The sequence below is a fragment of the Spermophilus citellus genome (genome assembly GCF_964194105.1).
Source record: "Spermophilus citellus genome assembly, chromosome: 14".
Lineage (NCBI taxonomy): Eukaryota > Metazoa > Chordata > Mammalia > Rodentia > Sciuridae > Spermophilus > Spermophilus citellus.
Window position 1 is genome coordinate 71,354,714 of NC_138194.1, and position 22,882 is coordinate 71,377,595.

Genomic DNA, 22,882 nt, shown 5'->3' on the forward strand with positions numbered 1-22,882 from the left:
TACCAAAGGAATCTTATTAAGGAAGTTGGGGCCTACTCCCACTTGATGGAGATTGGGGCCTACTTTTTCTGCTATTAGATGCAGGGTCTCTTGTTTTATTCCTAAGTCCTTGATCCATGTTGAGTTGAGTTTTGTGCATGGTGAGAGATAGGGATTTAATTTCATTATGTTGCATATGGATTTCCAGTTTTCCCAGCACCATTTGTTGAATAGACTATCTTTTCTCCAATCCATGTTTTTGGCACCTTTGTCTAATATAAGATAATTGTAATTTTGTGGGTTAGTCTCTGTGTCCTCTATTCTGTACCATTGGTCTACCAGTCTGTTTTGATGCTGTAAATACCATGCTGTCTTTGTTACTATTGCTCTGTAGTATAGTTTAAGGTCTGGTATAGCAATGCCACCTGCTTCACTCTTCCTGCTAAGGATTGCTTTAGCTATTCTGGGTCTCTTATTTTTCCAGATGAATTTCATGATTGCTTTTTCTATTTCTATGAGGAATGTCATTGGGATTTTGATTGGAATTGCATTAAGTCTGTATAGTGCTTTTTGAAGTATAGACATTTTGATAATATTAATTCTGCCTATCAAGAGCAAGGTAGATCTTTCCATCTTCTAAGGTCTTCTTTGACTTCTTTCTTTAGGGTTCTGTAATTTTCTTTTTTTTTTTTTTTTTTTAATGCTGATAGAAGGCAAGAGGTTTACTTTATTTGTAAGTAAAAAATATGGAACACTTCACGAATTTGCGTGTCATCCTTGCACAGGGGCCATGCTAATCTTCTCTGTATCGTTCCAATTTTAGTATATGTGCTGCCGAAGCGAGCACTGTAATTTTCATTATATAGCTCTTTCACCTCTTTTGTTAAATTGATTCTCAAGTATTTTTTTTTTTGAGACTATTGTAAATGGGGTAGTTTTCGTCATTTCCCTTTCAGAGGATTTATCACTGATATACAGAAATGCCTTTGATTTATGGGTGTTGATTTTATATCCTTTTTTTTCTTTTTGCTGAATTCATTTAATAGTTCTAGAAGTTTTCTGGTGGAACTTTTAGGGTCTTCTAGGTATAGAATCATATCATTAGCAAATAGTGCCAATTTGAATTCTTCTTTTCCTATGTGTATCCCTTTAATTTCTTTCATCTAATTGCTCTGGCCAGTGTTTCAAGAACTATGTTAAATAGTTATGTTAGTATGTTAAATAGAAGTTGTAAAAGATGGCATCCCTGTCTGGTTCTAGTTTTTAGAGGGAATGCCTTCAATTTTTCTCCATTTAGAATGATGCTGGCCTGGGGCTTAGCATAGATAGCCTTTATGATGTTGAGATATGTTTCTGTTATCCCTAGTTTTTCTAGTGTTTTGAACATAAAACAGTTCTGTATTTTGTCAGATGCTTTTTCTGTGCCTATTGAGATAATCATATGATTCTTATCTTTAAGTCTATTGATGTGATGAATTACATTTATTGATTTCTGTATGTTGAACCAACCTTGAATCCCACTTGGTCGTGGTATGCAATCTTTTTGATATGGTTTTGAATTCGATTTGCCAGAATTTTATTGAGAATTTTTGCACCTATGTACATTAAAGATATTGGTCTGAAGTTTTCTTTTTTTGATGTGTCTTTGCCTGGTTTTGGAATCAGGGTGATATTGACCTCATAGAATGAGTTTGGAAGTGCTGCCTCTTTTTCTTTTTCCTGAAATAAATTGAAGAGTATTGGTATTGGTTCTTCTTTAAAGGTCTTGTAGAACTCGACTGTGTATTTTCTTGGTTGGTAGACTTTTGATGGCATCTTCTATTTTATCACTTGAAATTGATCTTTTTAAATTATGTATATCATCCTGATTTAATTTGGGCAAATTATATGACACTATAAATTTGTGAATGCCTTCGATATTTTCTATTTTATTGGAGTACAAGTTTTCAAAATAATTTCTAGTTATCTTCTGTATTTCTGTAGTGTTTGCTATGATATTTCCTTTTTCATCATGTATGTTAGTAATTTGAGTTTTCTCTCTCCTCTTCGTTAACATGGCTAAGGGTCTGTCAATCTTATTTTTTTAAAGAACCAACTTTTTGTTCTGTCAATTTTTTCAATTTCATTGTTTCAATTTCATTGATTTCAGCTCTGATTGTAATTATTTCCTGTCTTCCACTGCTTTTGGTGTTGATTTGTTCTTCTTTTTCTAGGGCTTTGAGATGTAATATTAAGTCATTTATTTGTGGACTTTTTCTTCTTTTAAGGAATGAACTCCATGCAGTGAACTTTCCTCTTAGAACTGCTTTCATAGTGTCCCAGAGATTTTGATATGTTGTACATGAGTTCTCATTCACTTCTAAAAATTTTTTAATCACCTCCTTGATGTCTTCTGCAACCCATTGTTTATTCAGTAGCATATTATTTAGTCTCCAGGTGTTGGAGTGGATTTTATTTCTTATTTTATCATTGATTTTAATTTCATTCCATTATGGTCTGATAGAATGCAGGGTAGTATCTCTACTTTTTTATATTTCCTAAGAGTTGCTTTGTGGCATAGTATATGGTCTATTTTAGAGAAGGATCCATGTGCTACTGAGAAGAAAGTGTATTCTCTCATTGAAGGATGAAATATTCCTTATATATGTCAATTAAGTCTAAGTTATTGATTGTATTATTGAGTTCTGTGGTTTCTTTGTTCAGCTTTTGTTTGGAAGATCTATCTAGTGATGAAAGAGGTGTGTTAAAGTCACCCAAAATTATTGTGTTGTGGTCTGTTTGACTCTTGAACTTGAGAAGAGTTTGATGAACGTAGATGGGGCATATATATTTATAATTGTTAAGTCTTGTTGGTGTATGTTTCCCTTGAGTAGTATATAGTGTCCTTCTTTATCCTTTTTGATTGACTTTAGTTTGAAGTCTACTTTATTTGATATGAAGATGGAAACCCCTGCTTGCTTCCCAACCCTTCACCTTTAGTCCATGGATGTCTTTTCCTATGAGATGAGTCTCTAGGAGGCAGCATATTGTTGGGCCTTTTATTATTATTATTATTCAATCTGTTAGTCTGTGTCTTTTGATTGGTGAGTTTAAGTCATTAACATTCAGGGTTATTATTGAGATATGATTTGTATACTAGCCATATTTGTTTATTTTTGGTATTCAACATGACTTTGTTTCTCCTCTAATTACTGTAATACCTCTTTCTGATGATTTTCATCATGTTTTTCATTTCCTCTTCTTGGAATATTTTTTTTAAAGAGAGAGAATTTTAATATTTATTTTTCAGTTTTTGGCGGACACAACATCTTTGTTTGTATGTGGTGCTGAAGATCGAACCCGGGCCGCACACATGCCAGGCGAGCGCGCTACCGCTTGAGCCACATCCCCAGCCCTTCTTGGAATATTTTGCTGAGGATGTTCTGTAGTGCAGGCTTTCTAGTTGTAAATTCCTTTAACTTTTGTTTATCATGGAAGGTTCTTATTTCATCATCAAATCTAAAGCTTAGTTTTGCTGGATATAAGATTCTTGGTTGGCATCCATTTTCTTTCAGAGCTTGGTATGTGTTATTCCACAATCTCCTGGCTTTGAGGGTCTGGGTTGAAAAACCTGCTAAGATACAAATTGGTCTCCTTCTATATATCATCTGATTCCTCTCTCTTGTGACTCCTAAGATTCTATCCTTATCCTTTATGCTAAGCATTTTCATTATAATGTGCCTTGGTGTAGATCTGTTGTAATTTTGTACATTTGGTGTCCTTTAAGCCTCCTCTGCTTGGCTTTCCAATTCGTTCTTCATGCTTGGTAAATTTTCTGATATTATCTCATTGAAGAGATTGCACATTCCTTTGGTTTGAAACTCTTTGCCTTCCTCTATCCCAATAACTCTTAGATTTTGTCTTTTGATGCTGTCCCATAATTCTTGGATGTTCTGTTCATGGTTTCTTACTATCTTCACTGTGTGATCAACTTTATTTTCCAGATAGTCTACTTTGTCTTCATTATCTGACATTCTTTCTTCCAAGTGATCTAGTCTGTTGGTTATGCTTTCTATTGAGTTTTTTATTTGATTTACTTTATCCTTCATTTCAAGGATTTCTGACTGTTTTTTTTCCAGAGTCTCTCTCTTTTTTTTATATTTATTATTTAGTTTTAGGTTGGCACAATATCTTTATTTTATATTTATGTGGTGCTGTGAATCGAACCCAGTGCCTTATGCATACTAGGTGAGCACTCTACCCATGGAGCTACAACCCCAGCCCCCTCTCTTTTGCTACCTATATTTGTTCTCTTATCTCTTTGTTGGAGTGATCAATTTTTGCCTGTATTTGCTCATTTAGGTCATTCTTTAATTCAGAGATTATTTTAATTGTAAACCTTCTGAACTCCATCTCTGACATTTCATCAATTTCGATGTCCATGGGTTCTGTTATTATAGTATCCTGGTTTGTTTGGGGCACTTTCCTCTCTCGTTTTTTCATGTTGTCTATGTGTCTTACCTTCTTGCAGTGTGGATCTGAGGTATGACAGTTTCTTCCCTGTATTCTTGTAGTACCCGTGCAGATTGTCTGTACCTCACCTTTTTTTTTTTTTTTATTGGTTGTTCACAACGTTACAAAGCTCTTGACATATCATACTTCATACATTAGACTGAAGTGGGTTATGAACTCCCAATTTTACCCCAAATGCAGATTGCAGAGTCACATCGGTTACACATCCACAATTTTACATAATGCCCTATTGGTAATTGTTGTACTCTGCTCCCTTTCTGTACCTCACCTTGATGTTGGGCTTCCAGACCTTGCCGGTGTCCCTCAGTGTATGCTACTGCATCTAAGGTTGGTGGCAGCAATAGCAGAGGTAACTTGAGATAATAGTTAAGGTGCCTCAACATAGAAGCAATGTCTTACCGAGATGGGGCTGCAAGAGTGGGCCTCACACTTCCTTTGGGATACCTGCTCTGAGATGTAACTGCTTGTAGGCCCTGTCTGTTGTCAAAAAGTTAGGGGCTGACTGTGTGGGCAAGGCTATGGTGATATCAGACTGCAGTGTCCCAAGATGGAAGTGGATTAGGCTTAGGCTCCCAGGTGGGAGGGTAGGCAAACTCGGACCTACCCTGGACCTGGGTCCTGTGCAAGTCAGTGTGGACAGATCTAGGCCAGACCTGACTTCCGCTGTAGTCTGTTGGTCGGTAGAGGTGGTCTTGTGCCAGAAGCTGGGCTCCGACGGGTGCCTGCCTGTGGAGGGGTAGACTCAGGTCTACTGTGAGCCTGGGCCCTGCACAGGCTGGTGTGGGTGGATCTGGGCCGCAGGGCTTGACCTCCCATGGTAGACGGCTGGTCAGAAGGGGCAGTCCTGTGCCAAAGGCTAGGCTCTGTCAGGTGTCTGCCTCATGGAGGGAGGGGTGAACCAGGCCTACTGTGAGCCTGGATCCTGCACAGGCTGGTGTGGGTGGTTTTGGCCGAAATTGTCCATTTCTCCTTATAGTTTTGTCAGTTTTTTACTTTATATATTTTAAGGTAATTTATTAGGTCTATCTAGTGCTCAGCAATGCATTTTAAAGTGTATTGTTGCAGTTTTTCTAGAATCTGAATGTTTTTTATGTCAGGAACTATTATGTTGACCATCCTGATGAAAGTATCAGTCCCCATTCTTTCTTTATATCTTCCAGAAATGTTTCAAAGTTTATAGTAATTAATGAGAATTTTCCCTGTTTATTTTTTTCTTATATAATGATGGATTTCAGGGTTTTTTTTTTTTTAACCTTTTCATCTTTTTTCAGTGGCATTTGGAGAGGAAATAAATGCTAGTAATAGGTTCAGTGTAATTCCTCTTGAATCAGGATTTTCATCTTCTCTTACTATCCGTTCTTTCTATGTAATGTCAATCAATTATTTCAGTGTCCATTTTTATACTGATGATTTTCAAATCCATATCCTTGACCTAAAGTCTCTGACCATCATAGCTCTATTTATTTAACTGTCTACTAGTAGATATTCACACTCAAATGTCCTTTGAGTACTTCAGACTGTCTATCAATAGGTAAATACATAAACAAATGATGATATAACGATATAATGGAATACTACTCAGCAATTAAAATAAATAAACTTCTAATACATGAAACAACATGGATGAATCTCAAAATAATGATTCTGGGTGAAAGAAGCCAACAACAAAAAGAAAACATATTATGTGATTTCACTTATGTAAAATTATAGAAAATACCACTCTGTAGTAACAGAAAGCACATCAGTGGTTGCCAGAGTGAGAAATTACTGGGGAGGGAAAAAGAGAAAGGAAGGTTCAGGAGGTGGAAGAAGGGAATAATTACAAAGGGGTAGAAGGAAACTATTGATAGTGATGATTATATTTATTACCTTGATTGTGGTAATGGTTTCAAAACTTATCCAGTTGTACACTTTATACAATGATATTCAGTTTATCATATGTCAACTAATTATATCTGAATAAAGCTGGGAAAAAACCCTCAACACTAAAAAGCTTTTTGATAGAAAAGGAAGAGTCTTTGCACACCCTGCTCCATACTTATCCCAGTCCTGCTCCCTAGAGACAGACATTTTGAACTCTTCTAGAAGTTGTTCTGGTGTGTAAGCCATATTTAGGCTGATATGTTTATTATGCTATTTATTGATTCATCAATTTAGAACTTCAAGCAGTAGCTCTTTGTTCTTTCCTGTTATGGTAGTTGATAATTCACTTTTCTTTTCCACCATTTTTATTTCTCTTCCCAATTTTCTAAGACAATTTTTAACTAAATCAGTAGTCAGTATATCATTAAGTATATCAAATATTGTGCGTGGCTGAGTTAAGTAGTATACTTGCATTACATTTATTTCTTTAATACCTCCTCCTCCTAAGTTAATGCAGTAGTTGTAGTTATCCCTATTTGCTTTGCTTTATGTACCTATTGCTGACATTTTCCAGATGTCTTAACAGAATTGTCAATCATCTAGAGACAATTTTTTCAGGGGCTCTAAATATCACATAATCTCTCAATTCCAGTACCCATTTCCAACCCCTGGAGATCTTTTTTCTTCAGCCATCTGTCCTCCTATCAAATATGCTCTGATTGTTTTCTGGACTAGATTCATAGCTGTCCTACTGAGAATTCCTCTTGCCATTCTTTAAAACTAGATAAAGTAATTCCTGAGTCTCATATTATTTTCCTTCTTGGTTTATTCATATATCTCTTCAGTGTGTTTCAAGAATATTACATTCTCTGGTTGCTTTCTAAAAAAAGGGGTACTTGAAAATAAAATTTTTAAAAATTTTTTACAGAGTCAAAAATATCACTATTTTTACCTCCCCCAAATGTTTGGCTGGGTACAGGTTGAAAGTTACTCTTCTTCAAAATTTTAGAGTTATTTCTTCATTGCCTTTTAGCTGTAATATTACCAAATATTCAAAACTTATTTCATCCCTATGTCCTTTTTATTCCCCCTGGAAATAGTTATATTCTTATCCTTATTTTGACGCTCTGAAATTTTTTATTGACATGCCTTGTCATTGCATTCACTCATTGTTATGGAAAACATTCATTTATTCAATAAATATTTATGTAGCAGACACTGTTATAGGCTCTAGAGATTTATCAGTGAGCAGAGGGCTAGGGAAATAAGTAGGTAGAGTGCTTGCCTAACATGCATCAAGCCCTGTGTTTACTTCCTAGCAACTCAAACAAAAATAGTGAACAGAATAGACCAAATCCCTTCCCTCATAGAATTTACATTCCCAGTGGAAAAGGCAGAAATTAAGACATAAACTATGTAATACAAAGTTAGATGTTGGTAAGGGATTAAAAAAAGTACAAACCAGAGCAATGGGATAGAGAATGACTAGATAATTTTTAGGTAGGTTGGGTAGAAAATGCCTCTCTAAGATGACAGTTGAGCAGACTCAAATGGGGACAAAAACCATGCGACTATCTGGTGGAAGAATTGAAGGGCACAACAAATGCAAAAATTCTGAGGGAGAAATATACATGAAATGAGAAGCAAAAGTCTTATTTGGTGACAGTGAAGTGAATAAGAGAAAGAATGGATAAAAAATGAAATTGGAGACATAGTCAGAGTTAGGGACCTTATAGGACTTGGTAAAGACTTTGGAATGTATATTGTCAAAATATTTGAATAAGGACAAACTTGAATTTTTAAGAATCACATTGGGGAATATGGATTGATAATGAAAATCAACTATAAGATTAGCAGGAGTGGGAAGTAGTAAGACTTGTTAGGAGGGTTTTCAGTAGCCTAGGTGAAAGATACAGTGGCTTAGACTGGGTGGGCATAGTGAGAAATAGATTGAGAATATATTTTCAAGAGAGAGCCAGCAGGGTTTGCTCATGGATTAGATATAGGATGAAAGAAGAGAGATGTAAAGAATGAATCAAGATTCTTGGTCTAAGCATTTACTGAGGTGGGGTAGACTGAGCATTTACTGAGGTGGGGTAGACTGAGAGTGATTGTGGCTTAAGTCTGCAATGGATTGCATTGTTTCTTAGATATATTGGGTTTGAGATGCCTGTTCTGCAATTGTTCAGAAAGCAGATGTTCACTCAAGTCTAGACTTCACAGGAGAGAATGGGGCCAGCAAGTTTACCCTGAGGAGTGAGTATAGCTTGAGAGCATTTCAGCATTTATAGCTGAAACATTTCAATATTTAGAATCAGCAAGGGGAAAGGATCAGACAAAGAAACAGCCAGTTATTAAAATAGTCAGAAATTCAAGACAGTTAATATCCTAGAAGACAAATGAACAAAGTGCCTCAGAAATAGAATACAATCCACTGTGTCAATTGTTGAGTAGAATTTAGCTTTGGACTTGACAATGTGGAGTTTATTGGTGACTTCAACAAGCAGTTTCAATGGAATAATCCATGTCTTCTTAAAAAATGTATAATTGAATAAAATAATAGCATCCATTTTGTATGAAGGGATCCTACATCTAACAGACTAAACATACTGATGTTCTCAAAATTTAATTGTATTGAGAGGGAGATTTAAAAATTCTTTTGGAGTGTAAGTAGAAAGTATATGCTTTAAACAATAAATGAACTATTTGTGATGGAAATGTTTTCTAATCTTATTTTTCTATTTTTCTTTTTAGCATTTTCTTCCTCTTGCAAATCTGGAATGTTCACCAAATGTTGAAACTTTCCTTTGCAAAGCTTTTGTACCAACCTGCACAGACCAAATTCATGTGGTTCCGCCTTGTCGAAAATTTTGTGAGAAAGTATATTCTGATTGTAAAAAATTAATTGACACTTTTGGAATCAGATGGCCTGAGGAACTTGAATGTGACAGGTAAATTATGTTTTTCACTAACAGCTAATGTTACTTTAATGTTACTAGCTCTGCACAGTGTTAATAAAAGGCTTTCATTATTTAATTCAACAAGTGTTTATTGCACTCTTAATATTCACCAGGCACAATGGTGGTAAATATTGCATACATGTGGTTAGCAATAAACAGACTTGGTTCTTGCTTGCAGGAGACCTAGAGTAGGGAGGAATGGACAGAAAATAATCAAATAATTATGCCAATAAGTGAAAAATTAAGTCTGTGATAATAGAACAAAGAAGATATGCATAGTTTTTTGAGAATGTATAGTGGTGCCTTTGGCCTAAACTAGGGGATAGGAAAGGAGATGACAGTTAAGATGAAGGTTAGACTGAGGTAATTGGACAATGAGAGGAGTGAAGAGAATTTGGACAATAGGAAGCTTGTTTAGAGACCTTGTGACAGGAGGGAACTTGGCATATTTGGGAATTATAAAATCAGATTGGCTGCAGTGATGAGAATAAGAAAGACTGGTACAAAATAAGGAAGGAGAGAGAAGCAGCAGTCAGACCATTCAGGGCCCATCTTCCATGTTTTAATGCTGAGAGCAATGAGAAGGTCTCCATGTATTTTAAGTTAACAACGGGTGATAGGCGCCTGTTAGCTTCTGTGTAAAGCAGGGCACTTGTGTCATAGTCCCATGAGGATTGCTGACAGCTCTCCATAGCAGCTCATCTCCAGGAATCCAGGCTGCTCCATTCTGCAGTGCTAACAGTCATTCAGATGGGTGAGAGAGAAGATAGAAACATGCCTTTTCTTAACTGCCTCTGCCTGGAATTATTGTACATTTTTCATTTGCCTTGCTTCTGGCTAGACTTCCGTCATCTGGTTGTAACTGAACTAACAGGGAAGCTGGGAAATGTGTGTCCAGAAGAGAAAAAGGCATTCAAGGCAGAGGAAGTGTCAGGTGTTGCCAGTCCAAAAAAAAAAAAAAAAAAAAATCTTTTCACTAGATTAACTGTGGCAAGGGAAGTTTGCAGTGTATGAAAGGGTGAGTGAAAAGTGAAGCAGGACACATGGATATTCTTAGGAAATTTGGCTATGAAGCAGAGGAAGAGCATGTGGGAGCCAGAAGAGAATGGTCATGGAGGTTTTATTTTAATGGGAAAGAACTGACTACTGTAAGAACTGCTGGGAACAAGGAAAAGGCAACTATATTGAAGTAGAAGAGATTGTGTATAGTAGTTTTCTGGGAAGGAGGTAGGATCCCAAGCACAGATACATTGTTGGTCGTGGAAAAGATGGCTACAGATGTAGATGGAGTTGTATGTTTAGTAAGGATTGTTGCAAGAATCCTACCTGCTGGTTTCTATTTCCATTGTGAAGTAATAAGAGTCAGGGTCCTCTGTGGAGGATCTGGGGAAAAAGGATATTAGTTTGAGATAAGCGTAGAGAACAGCAGAGGGAGTAGATGGGAGAAGCTTTGTAACACTGCAGCTAAGTCAGGTGAATTTCTAGTGGATCTCATCTGGCCTGTTGAGACCTTCTCCAGCAGCATAGGTTGCTTGGGGCTAAGTACAGTAAAATAGATAACTGGATTTATCTGTGGTTGGGGTTTTGTCAGATGGGTTCAGTGCAAAGGCAAAGGAACAGTAAGAAAATGAAGGATAATTAGAAGGGTGTTACTGAAATGATGGTCTAGAAAAATCTAAATAGATAAGGAATGAACCGAAGAATTGAAAGAAGACCTGTATGAAGACAGGGTTGAGGAGAGTGAGTGAGGGTTTTTTGTTTGTTTGTTTGTTTGTTTTTTGTTTTTTTAAGGGCATAGTGGACATTTTTTAATATAAATGAGCTACAAAGATAGGAGCCTGTAGACCAAGGGCAGTATACTTCAGTTGACTTTTGGAGATAGGGTACATCTGTAGGCTGTGGAGGATTCCTTGTGACTGCGGTATCCATAGATTATGGATAGACATTGAAGATGAAGAAGTTGGGGAGCTAAGAAGCCAGAGTGTCAGTGGGTTTCCCACGTGGATGGTCAAACTAAAAAGTGGTGACAGCAAAAGAAGAGGTGAAGAAACCAGCGAGTCATTCAGCACCCTTAAATTCAAAAATTTCTGTTGTCATGGATCTTACTACTTGTGGAGGAAACTGAAAGATGAAATGATTTATATTTATATTTGAAAATGATAAGGCCTTGGAGAAAACACTTTCTTTTTATGGAATTGCCTACTCAATTTCAAAACAGGAGAGTTGTTATAACTTACAGAAATTTACACTGGTGCCTATGCTGTTATTACCAACTCTTTGGGAGTTTGGATCTTTGTAGTTTGATTTTGTTAAGAAACTGACATTTTTTTCTTATAATTAAACCAAACCAAATTTATCTCACATATGAGAATACTTAATACTTATGATTGAGAAGTATAATCCCCATTTTTAAAAATTGTATAAGTCCTTTGTTAAACTATATCCTACTTGTAGAAAGCAAACCCATAAACAACATCTTCTATAAAATGTTAATTGGGTCCACACATAAAAATAATTCTGGCATGTTCTAGAGTAGAGAAATTTTATTTTCTTCATTTCTGTAAATAAAACTTTAAAGCTTTTGTGGCATCTAACTTTGAAGACATGAAGAAAGAGGGAGGTTTCTGATTAAACCCCTAATTTTAGGGGCTGGAGTTGTGGCTCAGTGGTAGAGTACTCACCTAGTGTGTGTGAGGCACTGGGTTCAATTCTCAGCACCATATATAAATAAATTAATTAAATAACGGTCCATTGACAACTAAAAAAGTATTAAAAAAAAAAAACCTAATTCTAGCCTGCTCAAAGGTTTATAGCATAATGAAAGGTTTACCATAGTCAGCTTTGTGGCAAAAACATAATGACAGCTTCTACTCTTTAAGAAATAGCAGAACTCTGTGGTCATAGCACTCATTAGGCTCTGGGTACCAGAGATACTTATCCTTGAAAAGATAAAAAGGTACATTAATTCTCTGAGACCTGCAGGTTCCTCAGCTTATCAGACACAGGCACACATTTGTATGTGAGGAGTCTCTTGGCTAAAGAGACTTCCTTTTCACCTCTGGCTCCGCCATCCTTAGATAGCTTGCCAGTAGATTGATACCTCTCTCATTGTGACCTGTCGTGTGTCTTCCTTTTCCTCTTCTCACTCTTCACACAGCAGTGCATGTTCACCATACCACCCGAGAGTCTTGGGATCTTACTGTTGTCTATTACACTGTTTTTCTTTCCCTCTTTTTCCTGTCCTTATTATAATAGTCCAACTTTTCCCCCCAGAATGTATACCTTCCTTGCCTTCATGAAAACACTTTACTGGTATGATTTATCACTCCTCACCCACTGTACTTTGCCAGATTCTTAAATTAATAAGTGCATTTCAATTGAAAATGATGCTAAAGCACTTGTTAACAGGCAGTCTTATAATGTGAAATAGTCTATTGTGTTAAGGTCAAAGTACTTTTCATTACTTATGCCTTCAGATTGGTGTTAGTATAATATTTTGGCAAAGTGAATTGTCTTTATTGGATGTAAAAATCTCAGGAATAGGCTGGGTGCAGTGGTACATGCCTGTAATCCCAGCTGCTCAGGAGGCTGAGGCAGGAGGATTGTGAGTTCAAAGCCAGCCTCAGCAAAAGTGAGGTGCTAAGCAACTGAGACCCTGTCTCTAAATAAAAATACAAAATAGGGCTGGGGATATGGCTCATTGGTCAAGTACCCCCAAGTTCAATCCCTAGTACCAAAAAATAAAAAGAAGTAAATCTCAGGAATATATGTTTTTCTCTTAAAAGAAATATTCAGTCTGGGCATTTCTGTGATAGTGAATAAACATAATAAACACTGTTTGGCTTGCTCATTTGCAATAAGAGTCCATATTACAAAAATAGGATTTTTAGCACAATTAACTCATGAATGAATCTTATCAATTCACTGACCTTTGCACATTAGTCTTTATTTATTACTTTTGTTTCCTATTCTCCAGATATTAGGGATTTGGAATTTTAAATATTCTGTTGATATAGTGAAATCTCATGTATAAATGGGGGAAGGAAGCTGACTAGTTTTTTGGTAGTTTTTTTCTAGACTGAAGTAACTATAGAACTTTTGTGGAACTCACACACTTTCGTAGATGCATGATCATTTTCCAAAACAATTGAATAATGTATGGTAAAGTTGCAGGTGCAATTTTTACACCCAAGGAAATCTATGGAAACTCTTGTACAAACACGTAGTCATCAGCCAAAATATCAATTATATAATCATTTCTCTTTGTAAAATAAAAAAGTCTAAAAATGCATTACAGAAGAATGATTAGCAATTTGTGATATACTTACACACTAGAATACTACCATACAGTTGATAAAATGAATGTAGTTGACCTAAATCTGTCAACATGCATAAGTCTAAAAGTAGTGTTGAGTTTTAAAAGGGGAATTGCAGTGTGATATTCAGCATGTCATTTATGTGAAGTTCAAAACCTATGAAACAATACTGTATGAAGTTATTATTAGCAAAAGTATAGTATTTTAAAAAGCTTGAGGAAAATACAAATCAAATTTCTAGTAATGAATATTTCTGAGAAGGAGTAGAAGGAAATAAGACCTATGTAGTCCTTTATTTTAAAGGATAGCAAAACTTACATTATTCTACAGTTTAATAAAGCTGGTAGATACATGAATGTTCATTTTATGGAAATTACACCCATACATACACATACACATGCACACACACACACTTATTTGACATTATATCCTGGGATGCTCTACTACAGAGCTACAATGCCAGCCCTTTTTATTTTTTCTTTTGAGACAGGATCTCACTAGGCTTCTGAGACTTGCCTCAAACTTGAGATCCTCCTGCCTCAGCCTCCTGAGTGAGTCACTGGGATTATAAGTGTGCACCACCATGCTTGGCTTATGAGCATATATTTTTTTATTCTCCATTTTTATCTAAGGTATATTTAAATGCTTTCTCATTGAAAACTTTCACTACTTTTAACTACATACAAAATAATACTGATGTATACAAACTTGACCCAGTGATAAAGTTCTATACAAGACAGAAATATCCCTGTGTATCACTCGGGTCTGTCCATAAACAAGGGAGGCGGCCAAACCTAAATAAAACAGTGATATGAGGTAAGCTGGTCCTCAACTTAATTCTTATTGGTGTTCTTGCCCTTGTTTAAGAAGTTGAACTCTGCCCTGTCAATCCAGGGAAGAATTTCATTTCATTCATTTTAGTTATCCTCATCTTAGTCATATGATTGATCTGCTTTGCTTGCTAGCATTAGGAAACAGAAGTGGGGCTGGAGATATAGCTCAGTGGTAGAGATCTTGCCTAGCCCTGGATTACACCCCATCAAACACACACACACACACACACACACACACACACACACACACACACACGAGTTTCCCCAGGACATTCATATTTTATAAGTAGGCAAGCCATAACTTTTTTGTCTGAAAACTACTAGTTGAGATCAATTCTTTTTTAAATATTTAACCTTAAAGGCAGAATTTATTATTTTATTTTTTTTTAATTTTTTATTCTAAAATATATGACAGCAGAATGCATTACAATTCATATTACATATATAGAGCACATTTTTCACCTCTCTACTTGTATACAAAGTATATTCACATCATTCATATCTTTTTCATACATGTCTTTGGGTAGTGATGTCCATCTCATTCTATCTTTTTTTACCCCTTGCCCTCTCCCTCCTCCTTCTTCCCCTTTGTCCTATCTGCAGTTTGTCTAGTTTCCCATGCTCCCCCTCCCACCCCACTATGAGTCAGCCTCCTTATATCAGAGAAAACATTCAGCATTTGGTTTTTTGGGATTATCTAACTTCACTTAGCATTATCTTCTCCAATGCCATCCATTTACCTGCAAATGCCATGATTTTTGCTGAGTGATATTCCATTGTGTATATATACTACATTTTCTTTATCCATTTATCTACTGAAGGGTATCTAGGTTGGTTCCACAGTTTAGCTATTATGATTTGTGCTGCTATAAACATCAACGTGGCTGTGTCCCTGTAGTATGCTGGGTATAAACCAAGGAATGGGATAGCTGGGTCAAAGGGTGGTTATATTCCCAGTTTTCCAAGAAATCTCCTTACTGCTTTCCATATTGGCTGCACCAATTTGCAGTCCCACCAGCAGCGTATGAGTGTACCTTTTTCCCCACATCCTCACCAACACTTACTATTGTTTGTCTTCATAATAGCTGCAATTCTGACTGGAATGAGATGAAATCTTAGAGTAGTTTTGATTTGCATTTCTCTAATCTCTAGAGAGATGTTGAACATTTTTTCATATAGTTGTTGATTGATTGTATATCATCATCTGAGAAGTGTCTGTTCAGTTCCATGGCCCATTTATTGATTGGGTTATTTGGGTTTTTTTTAGAGTTTAGCTTTTTGAGTTCTTTATATACCCTAGAGATTAGTGCTCTATCTGGATGTGCAAGTGGTAAAAATTTGCTCCCAAGCTGTAGGCTCTCTGTTCACCTCACTGATTGTTTCTTTTGATGAGAAGCTTTTGAGTGTGATTCCATCCCATTTATTGATTCTTGGTTTGAATTCTTACACTATAGGAGTCTTATTTATTAAGGAAGTTGGGGCCTAATTCCACATGATGAAGATTGGGGCCTACTTTTTCTTCTATTAGATGGAGAGTCTCTGGTTTAATTCCTAGGTCCTTGATCCACTTTGAGTTGAGTTTTGTGCATGGTGAGAGATAGGGGTTTAATTTCATCTTGTTGCTTATGGATTTCTAGTTTTCCCAGCACCATTTGTTGAATAGGCTATCTTTTCTCCAATGTATGTTTTTGGCGCCTTTGTCTAATATTACTGTAATTATGTGGGTTAGTCTCTGTGTCCTCTATTCTGTACCATTGGTCTACTAGTCTATTTTGGTGCCAATACCATGCTGTTTTTATTATTATTGCTCTGTAGTATAGTTTAAGGTCTGGTATAGTGATGCCACCTGTTTCACTCTGTATGCTAAGGATTGAAAAACAGAATTTATTTTAAAATTATTTGACTAATTGTTTTTCCAGTTAATAGACTTTCATGTTTAACCTGCCTTGTATTTAATATATATTCATATGTTGAGGCCTCATGAACATCCACAAATTCTTAATCAATTTCAAATCTTTCTACTCAACCCTAACCTGTAATCTATTTAGGTTTCTCATCAATTATGAATGCATAAGGTAATAATTTATAGTTGGGAAACACAGATTCAATAGCAAGTCAGTACAAATATTGACTTCATATATTTAATTTTTTATTATCTTTACAGATTGAAATACTGTGATGAGACTGTTCCTATAACCCTTGATCCACCCACAGAGTTTCTTGGTCCTCAGAAAACAGAAGACATCCCAAGAGACATTGGAATTTGGTGTCCAAGGCATCTTAAGACTTCTGTGGGGCAAGGCTATAAGTTTCTGGGAATTGATCAGTGTGCACCTCCATGTCCCAACATGTATTTTAAAAATGATGAACTAGAGTTTGCAAAAAGTTTTATTGGGATAGTTTCAATATTTTGTCTTTGTGCAACTCTGTTTACATTTCTTACTTTTTTAATTGATGTTAAAAGATTCAGATACCCAGAGAGACCAATTATATATTACTCTGTGTGTTACAGCATTGTATCTCTTATGTACTTTGTTGGATTTTTGCTAGGCAATAGCACAGCATGCAATAAGGCAGACGAGAAGCTAGAAGTCGGTGACACTGTTGTTCTAGGCTCTCAAAATAAGGCTTGTACCATTTTATTTATGTTTTTGTATTTTTTCACAATGGCTGGCACTGTGTGGTGGGTGATTCTGACCATTACTTGGTTCTTAGCTGCAGGAAGAAAATGGAGTTGTGAAGCCATTGAACAGAAAGCAGTGTGGTTTCATGCTGTTGCATGGGGCATCCCAGGTTTTCTGACTGTTATGCTTCTTGCCATGAACAAAGTTGAAGGAGATAACATTAGTGGAGTTTGCTTTGTTGGCCTTTATGACCTGGATGCCTCTCGCTACTTTGTACTTTCACCGTTGTGCCTTTGTGTGTTTGTTGGGCTGTCACTTCTTTTAGCTGGCATTATTTCCTTAAACCATGTGCGACAAGTTATACAACATGATGGGCGGAACCAAGAGAAACTAAAGAAATTTATGATTCGAATTGGAGTCTTCAGTGGCCTGTATCTTGTGCCCTTAGTGACACTTCTGGGATGTTATGTCTATGAGCAAGTGAACAGGGTTACCTGGGAGATAACTTGGGTCTCTGACCACTGTCGTCAGTACCACATCCCATGTCCTTATCAGGTAAGAGCTATCACTTGGATTGTGTTATATTTATTTTTAATGTACAAAATGTTCCTGGAAATGTTCTTGCTTTAGTCATGGACTGAAAATTAGATTTCAGATGACAAAATCCAACAGACATAGGGAATGACACCCAGCTAAAACTAGGGTAAGTGTCCCAAGAGTTCTTTCTTGAGTTGTAGCTTCATTTGTGACAGTAAAAAATACTTCCTTTAATTATTCTTTTGAAAATTAAGTTGGGTTGCAAAGGCAGATTAACAGTAGTGAAGAACAGAATCAGAAGTGCAGGCCTATAGGCCTCATCAGAGGGAGAAAAGGAGAAATAACTTCTGTTGAATTATTTTTACTTCTTCAGTAGTAGGGGAACTCCTATTTGAGGATATTTAATTTGATCATTTTATAACTTTTGCATAGCACATGCTTATTAAATAATTTGATTTTTGCTTAGTCTATTCTGTCATTTCTTAACTGAAAAAAAAATACAATTGAAACAAAATCTGTCTTACATGTTTCTGATGCTTATGATTAGTTTAAGGGTGGTGTTTTTGAGATTGAAACAAATTTCTGAATATATAAAATTTCTTAAAGCATTTTGAGTATTTTTAATATTAATTTTATTTTAAAATAGATTTTATACATTATTCTTGAATATTGATGTATGGTAATAACTATTATATCAAATTAAAAATTATCTTACATATATAAAGATAATCACTTTAATATTACTTGCAAATTGCCAGTAGGTTGGAAGTAACCTAAATATCTTTGAATAATTTATGGTTCATCCACATAATGTAACATCTTTAAAAGGAAAAAAAAACCAAAAACCTCTATGTTGCTTGTAGAATGGTCTCTGAGAAATATTAGCAAGTGCAAAAAAAGCAAGATATACAGAAGAATGTATAATATTTTTATTCTTGTACAACATTTTAAAATAGAATTTGAAGGTTTATGCTTGAAACAAAAGTATAATTTTAATTTTTGTGAAATGTCTTCATTTTCACATTTCACTAATATTTACTTTACTGTAGCCAACCAAGTTTTTATAACATAAACATAAATGTGTAAAAGACTAAATATAAATTGTTATAATAACTTATATTTTATAGTCATGGTAAATTATGGTGAAGGAAGGTGAATAAATATTTAGAGGTTATTGTAAGAGAACTGCTGTATCTGTAGGGCCAAAAAATTAGGACAGGATTTAAAAGATCATTCCTAAATACATTTCAGTATTTTTTCCTTCCAAGATATAGAGAGATGTAGATATAGGTACAGATATATAAAGGTTCTTCATTCAGAACTTAGGTAAAAATGTGCTGCACTTTGTTCATTATAGTATGTTATTTCAAACCTTCTATAATAAAACACACTAAAGATTTATATTTAAGTTTTACATTGACAATATAGACTTTTTTCTGCATTTTAAACATATCAATTTTTTTTGTAGGCAAAAGCAGAAGCTCGACCAGAATTGGCCTTATTCATGATAAAATATCTGATGACATTAATTGTTGGTATCTCTGCTGTCTTCTGGGTTGGAAGCAAAAAAACATGCACAGAGTGGGCTGGGTTTTTTAAACGAAATCGCAAGAGAGAGTAAGAACCTATTGAATCATCTGCCATTGTTTTAGAATAAATATATCAAAATATCAAGATCTTTTACCTAAAATGGTAAAAGTTCAACTTCCAGAACATCCTATGATATATGTTTATCTATAATCCCTTTTAGTTCCTTATGAACATTATATATAATATACTGTAGGGTTATTTTAATTGTTCCCCATTTATTTGATTAATGAACTCTTTGTGATACAAATCTCAGAACCATAAATCTTTGCATGAACAAGTTTTCAAAATCTGAAAAATTGCATTAAACTGGGCTGTGTGTGTGTGTGTGTGTGTGTGTGTGTGCGCGCGCGCCCCCAGAATTGCTTTACCACTGAACTACATCCACAGCCCTTTTGATTTTTTCTTTTGAGAGAGGGTCTCACAAAATTGGTAAGGCTAGCCTCAGACTTATGATCCTCCTGCCTCAGCCTCCTGGGTCACCAGGATTACAGGCATGTACCACCATGCCCAGCCTAACTGGGCTTTATTTTTTGTGTGTGCTATTATTATATGATTATCCCATATTTATACACCCACACTATAACTTCACTGTTAACTTGTTGACTTTAATGTTAGAAAGAAAACAAATTTAAACAAAGACCATTAATTATATTCATGTCTTTTTTCTTATGGTTTACTTTCATATTTGATGTATTTAAAAATACACATTCAGTGAGTTCCTTATTTTATGTTGGTTTGAATTTCCTTGCCCTCATTCTTTGATTTTTGTCTGTTTGATTTCTTGTCAGTTTTCTGTTTCTGCTGATAAAAGCATGTAAGTGCTGCACAAAAGATTTCACTCCATAAAAATCTACTATTTCATAGTATTTATACTGCAAGATTTTATAAATAACATAAATCATATAGAATTTCTAATTTAAACAATGAGAATTTTTGGCAAAAGATTTATAATTTCCTTTATGACTTCTATAACACTTGAAATCTATTGAGTAAATTCTCTCCTTGAATTTTCCTACAGTCCGATCAGTGAAAGTCGAAGAGTGCTACAGGAGTCATGTGAATTTTTTTTAAAGCATAATTCTAAAGTGAAACACAAAAAGAAGCATTACAAACCAAGTTCACACAAGCTGAAAGTCATTTCCAAATCCATGGGGACCAGCACAGGAGCTACAACAAATCATGGCACTTCTGCAGTAGCAATCACTGACCATGATTACTTAGGACAAGAAACTTTGACAGAAGTCCAAACCTCTCCAGAAACATCAGTGAGAGAGGGGAAAGCAGACAGAGCAAGCACCCCCAAATTAAGAGAGCAGGACAGTGGTGAGCCTGCCTCCCCAGCAGCCTCCACCTGCAAACTCTCCGGGGAGCAAGCCAACAGGAAAGGCCGGGCAGGCAGCGTGAAGGATAAGAGCAGTGTGTCTGAGGGTTCTCGGAATGCAGGAAGGTAAGACTTAATTTTGTTATCTATAGTCATCACAGTTTTAATTACCTCATTATCCATTTTTTATTAAAGCATAACTTATCTGGCAAGTTAGCATTTTATGATATGACATGTCTACTCTTTAATTCAGGGATTTTGGGTTCGGGCTATAAGTGTACTGTTTATTAGTTTGATTCTTCACTTGAAGAAGAGTTTTCATATATATATTTTCAAGAAGGAAAATAAAGTTCATTTCCTGTGGCAGTTGTTAAGCATTGCTATATATTTAGGTAAACATTTACCATTCCTCTGAAACACAGACTAAATTTTCATTAATACTACATTATAATTATGTCTGAAAGGTGTCATGATTAAAGATGATTACAAAATCTTTGTTTTCTGGATGGGAGAAGGATATTGACATTTTTAATGAATTTTCTCAAATGATTATAAGAGACCCAAACACAGATCAACACTAAGTTAGCCAGAATGCTGACAGCTAACTAATTTTAAGGTCTCAGGATTATCTTGCCCCGGGCCAAATGCACCTTCTCTGTGTTTTCATGATAGCTTTTGTATACCTGAACTATAGTTGGATATATACTTTTATCCTCCACTATATTTGAAAATCCTCAAAGGCAGAACTAAAATCTTACTCATCTTTTTGTTCCCAGCCTCTTTCATGGTGTCTTGTCCTTGGTAGGAAATCCACCATGCCAAACCATGAGCAGTAATCTGACCTCATTATCACCCTATGAAACACAAATGCTCAATCTATGTATGGGTAGCACTTGATGAAGTTTCTAAGGTTATCAGAAACTATTTTTTTTAATTATTTGTATTTTGAAGTGTTAGAGTATACTAAGAGTTTTAATGGCTTATTCTCTGATTAAGATCTACATTAGTTGGGGGTAAAACTCATGAAAAATGAATAACAGTAATAAGGACACCTGACATCATATTTGTGCTTATATATGTATGTATGTCCACTCCTTTTCTTCTAAATAGGGTAAGTCCAAGGAGTGATATTACTGAAACTGCCCCAGTGCAGAGCAACAATTCACAGGCGCCTAGTTCTTCAGAGCCGAGCAGCCTTAAAGCTTCCACATCTCTGCTTGTTCACTCAGCTTCCGAAGATAGAAAAGAGCAGAGTGCTGGCGGTCATTCAAATACTTGAAAACATTTATCTTATTACTTTGAAGCAAATACCTGTTACACTGGAGGTGACCAATGCACTGTCTTAGGAGAATCACTGCTGGGCTGGGAGTGTAGCTTAGTGGTAGAGGACTTGACTGGCATTTATGAGGCCCTGGGTTCAATCTCCAGCCTTGGGAGTGGGGGAAGGAATCACTGTTACATTCTTCTTTTGCACTTAAAGCTTCATTGTCTACTGTTCTACTGGGAAGGGGGGGAAAACAGATTTCAAGAGTAATACAATTCATTTCCACAAAGATTAGTGACAGCAATATGCCTGAAAACCAAATTGTGCAGGTTAGTAATATTTTTTAAATTGTGTGGGAGGAGCAATTAGAGGAATCTTCCTTTTCTATTTATGAAGATTCTACTTTTAGAAAGTATTTTTAAGATTTTTTTATGCTACTTCACTTTTCTTAATGGAAAATCAAGATTTTTCTTTGCTTAAATATTTAAAACTTACCCTTGTACGTACGTGTGTGTATGTATGTATGTGTGTATATATATATATATATATATACATATATATATATATATATATATATATATATATATATATATATTTGAAAATAGGCTTACATATATTTGAACTTTTTGGAAATCCTGGAAAATCAATTTAAATATTTTATTACATTATTCTGATGTTTTTTAGCTACTTTGATAGCTTTTACACTGAATTTCTAAGAAAATTGAAAAATGGTATTATAAGATAAAAATAGTTCAAAAAAAGTTGACATACCAAAACATTTTATAATAGGCATTCAATTTTTAAAATCCACTTATTCTACATTGTCATCTTACATGTGTGAATTTTATTAAGTCTCATTATTTTAGAAACTTCACATATCTATCATGCAACTGAAATAAGGTGCTTACTACAAGAGTGTATGATGTTGATTGTGTTATGCTGCTCCCTGATCCTTTGCATTTTTTAAATAAAATGTCCTAAAGGATTAGTAAATGAAATTTTAGTCTTTTATAAATTAAGCCAAGTGCAATTATTTCATTTTTTAAATGTTTATGACCACCCAACATTGCATTATGACCATTT

General features: G+C 35.3%; 1 protein-coding gene across 2 annotated transcripts in view; it reads left to right on the top strand.

Annotated features, from left to right (window-relative positions):
* Window positions 1-22,385, top strand: part of FZD6 (frizzled class receptor 6) — a 38,964-nt gene extending 16,579 nt beyond the window's left edge. Inside the window, exons 3-7 of one of the 2 annotated variants that reach the window (XM_081265982.1) lie at window positions 9,109-9,305; window positions 16,628-17,642; window positions 19,093-19,241; window positions 20,233-20,661; window positions 21,646-22,385. In XM_081265982.1, coding sequence (XP_081122108.1) covers window positions 9,109-9,305; window positions 16,628-17,642; window positions 19,093-19,241; window positions 20,233-20,661; window positions 21,646-21,814 — 1,959 coding nt within the window. In that variant the 3' untranslated portion in view covers window positions 21,815-22,385. The remainder of the gene's footprint in view (window positions 1-9,108; window positions 9,306-16,627; window positions 17,643-19,092; window positions 19,242-20,232; window positions 20,662-21,645) is intronic. The other variant, XM_081265983.1, reaches the window with a different exon arrangement.
* Window positions 22,386-22,882: the final 497 nt, after the last annotated feature.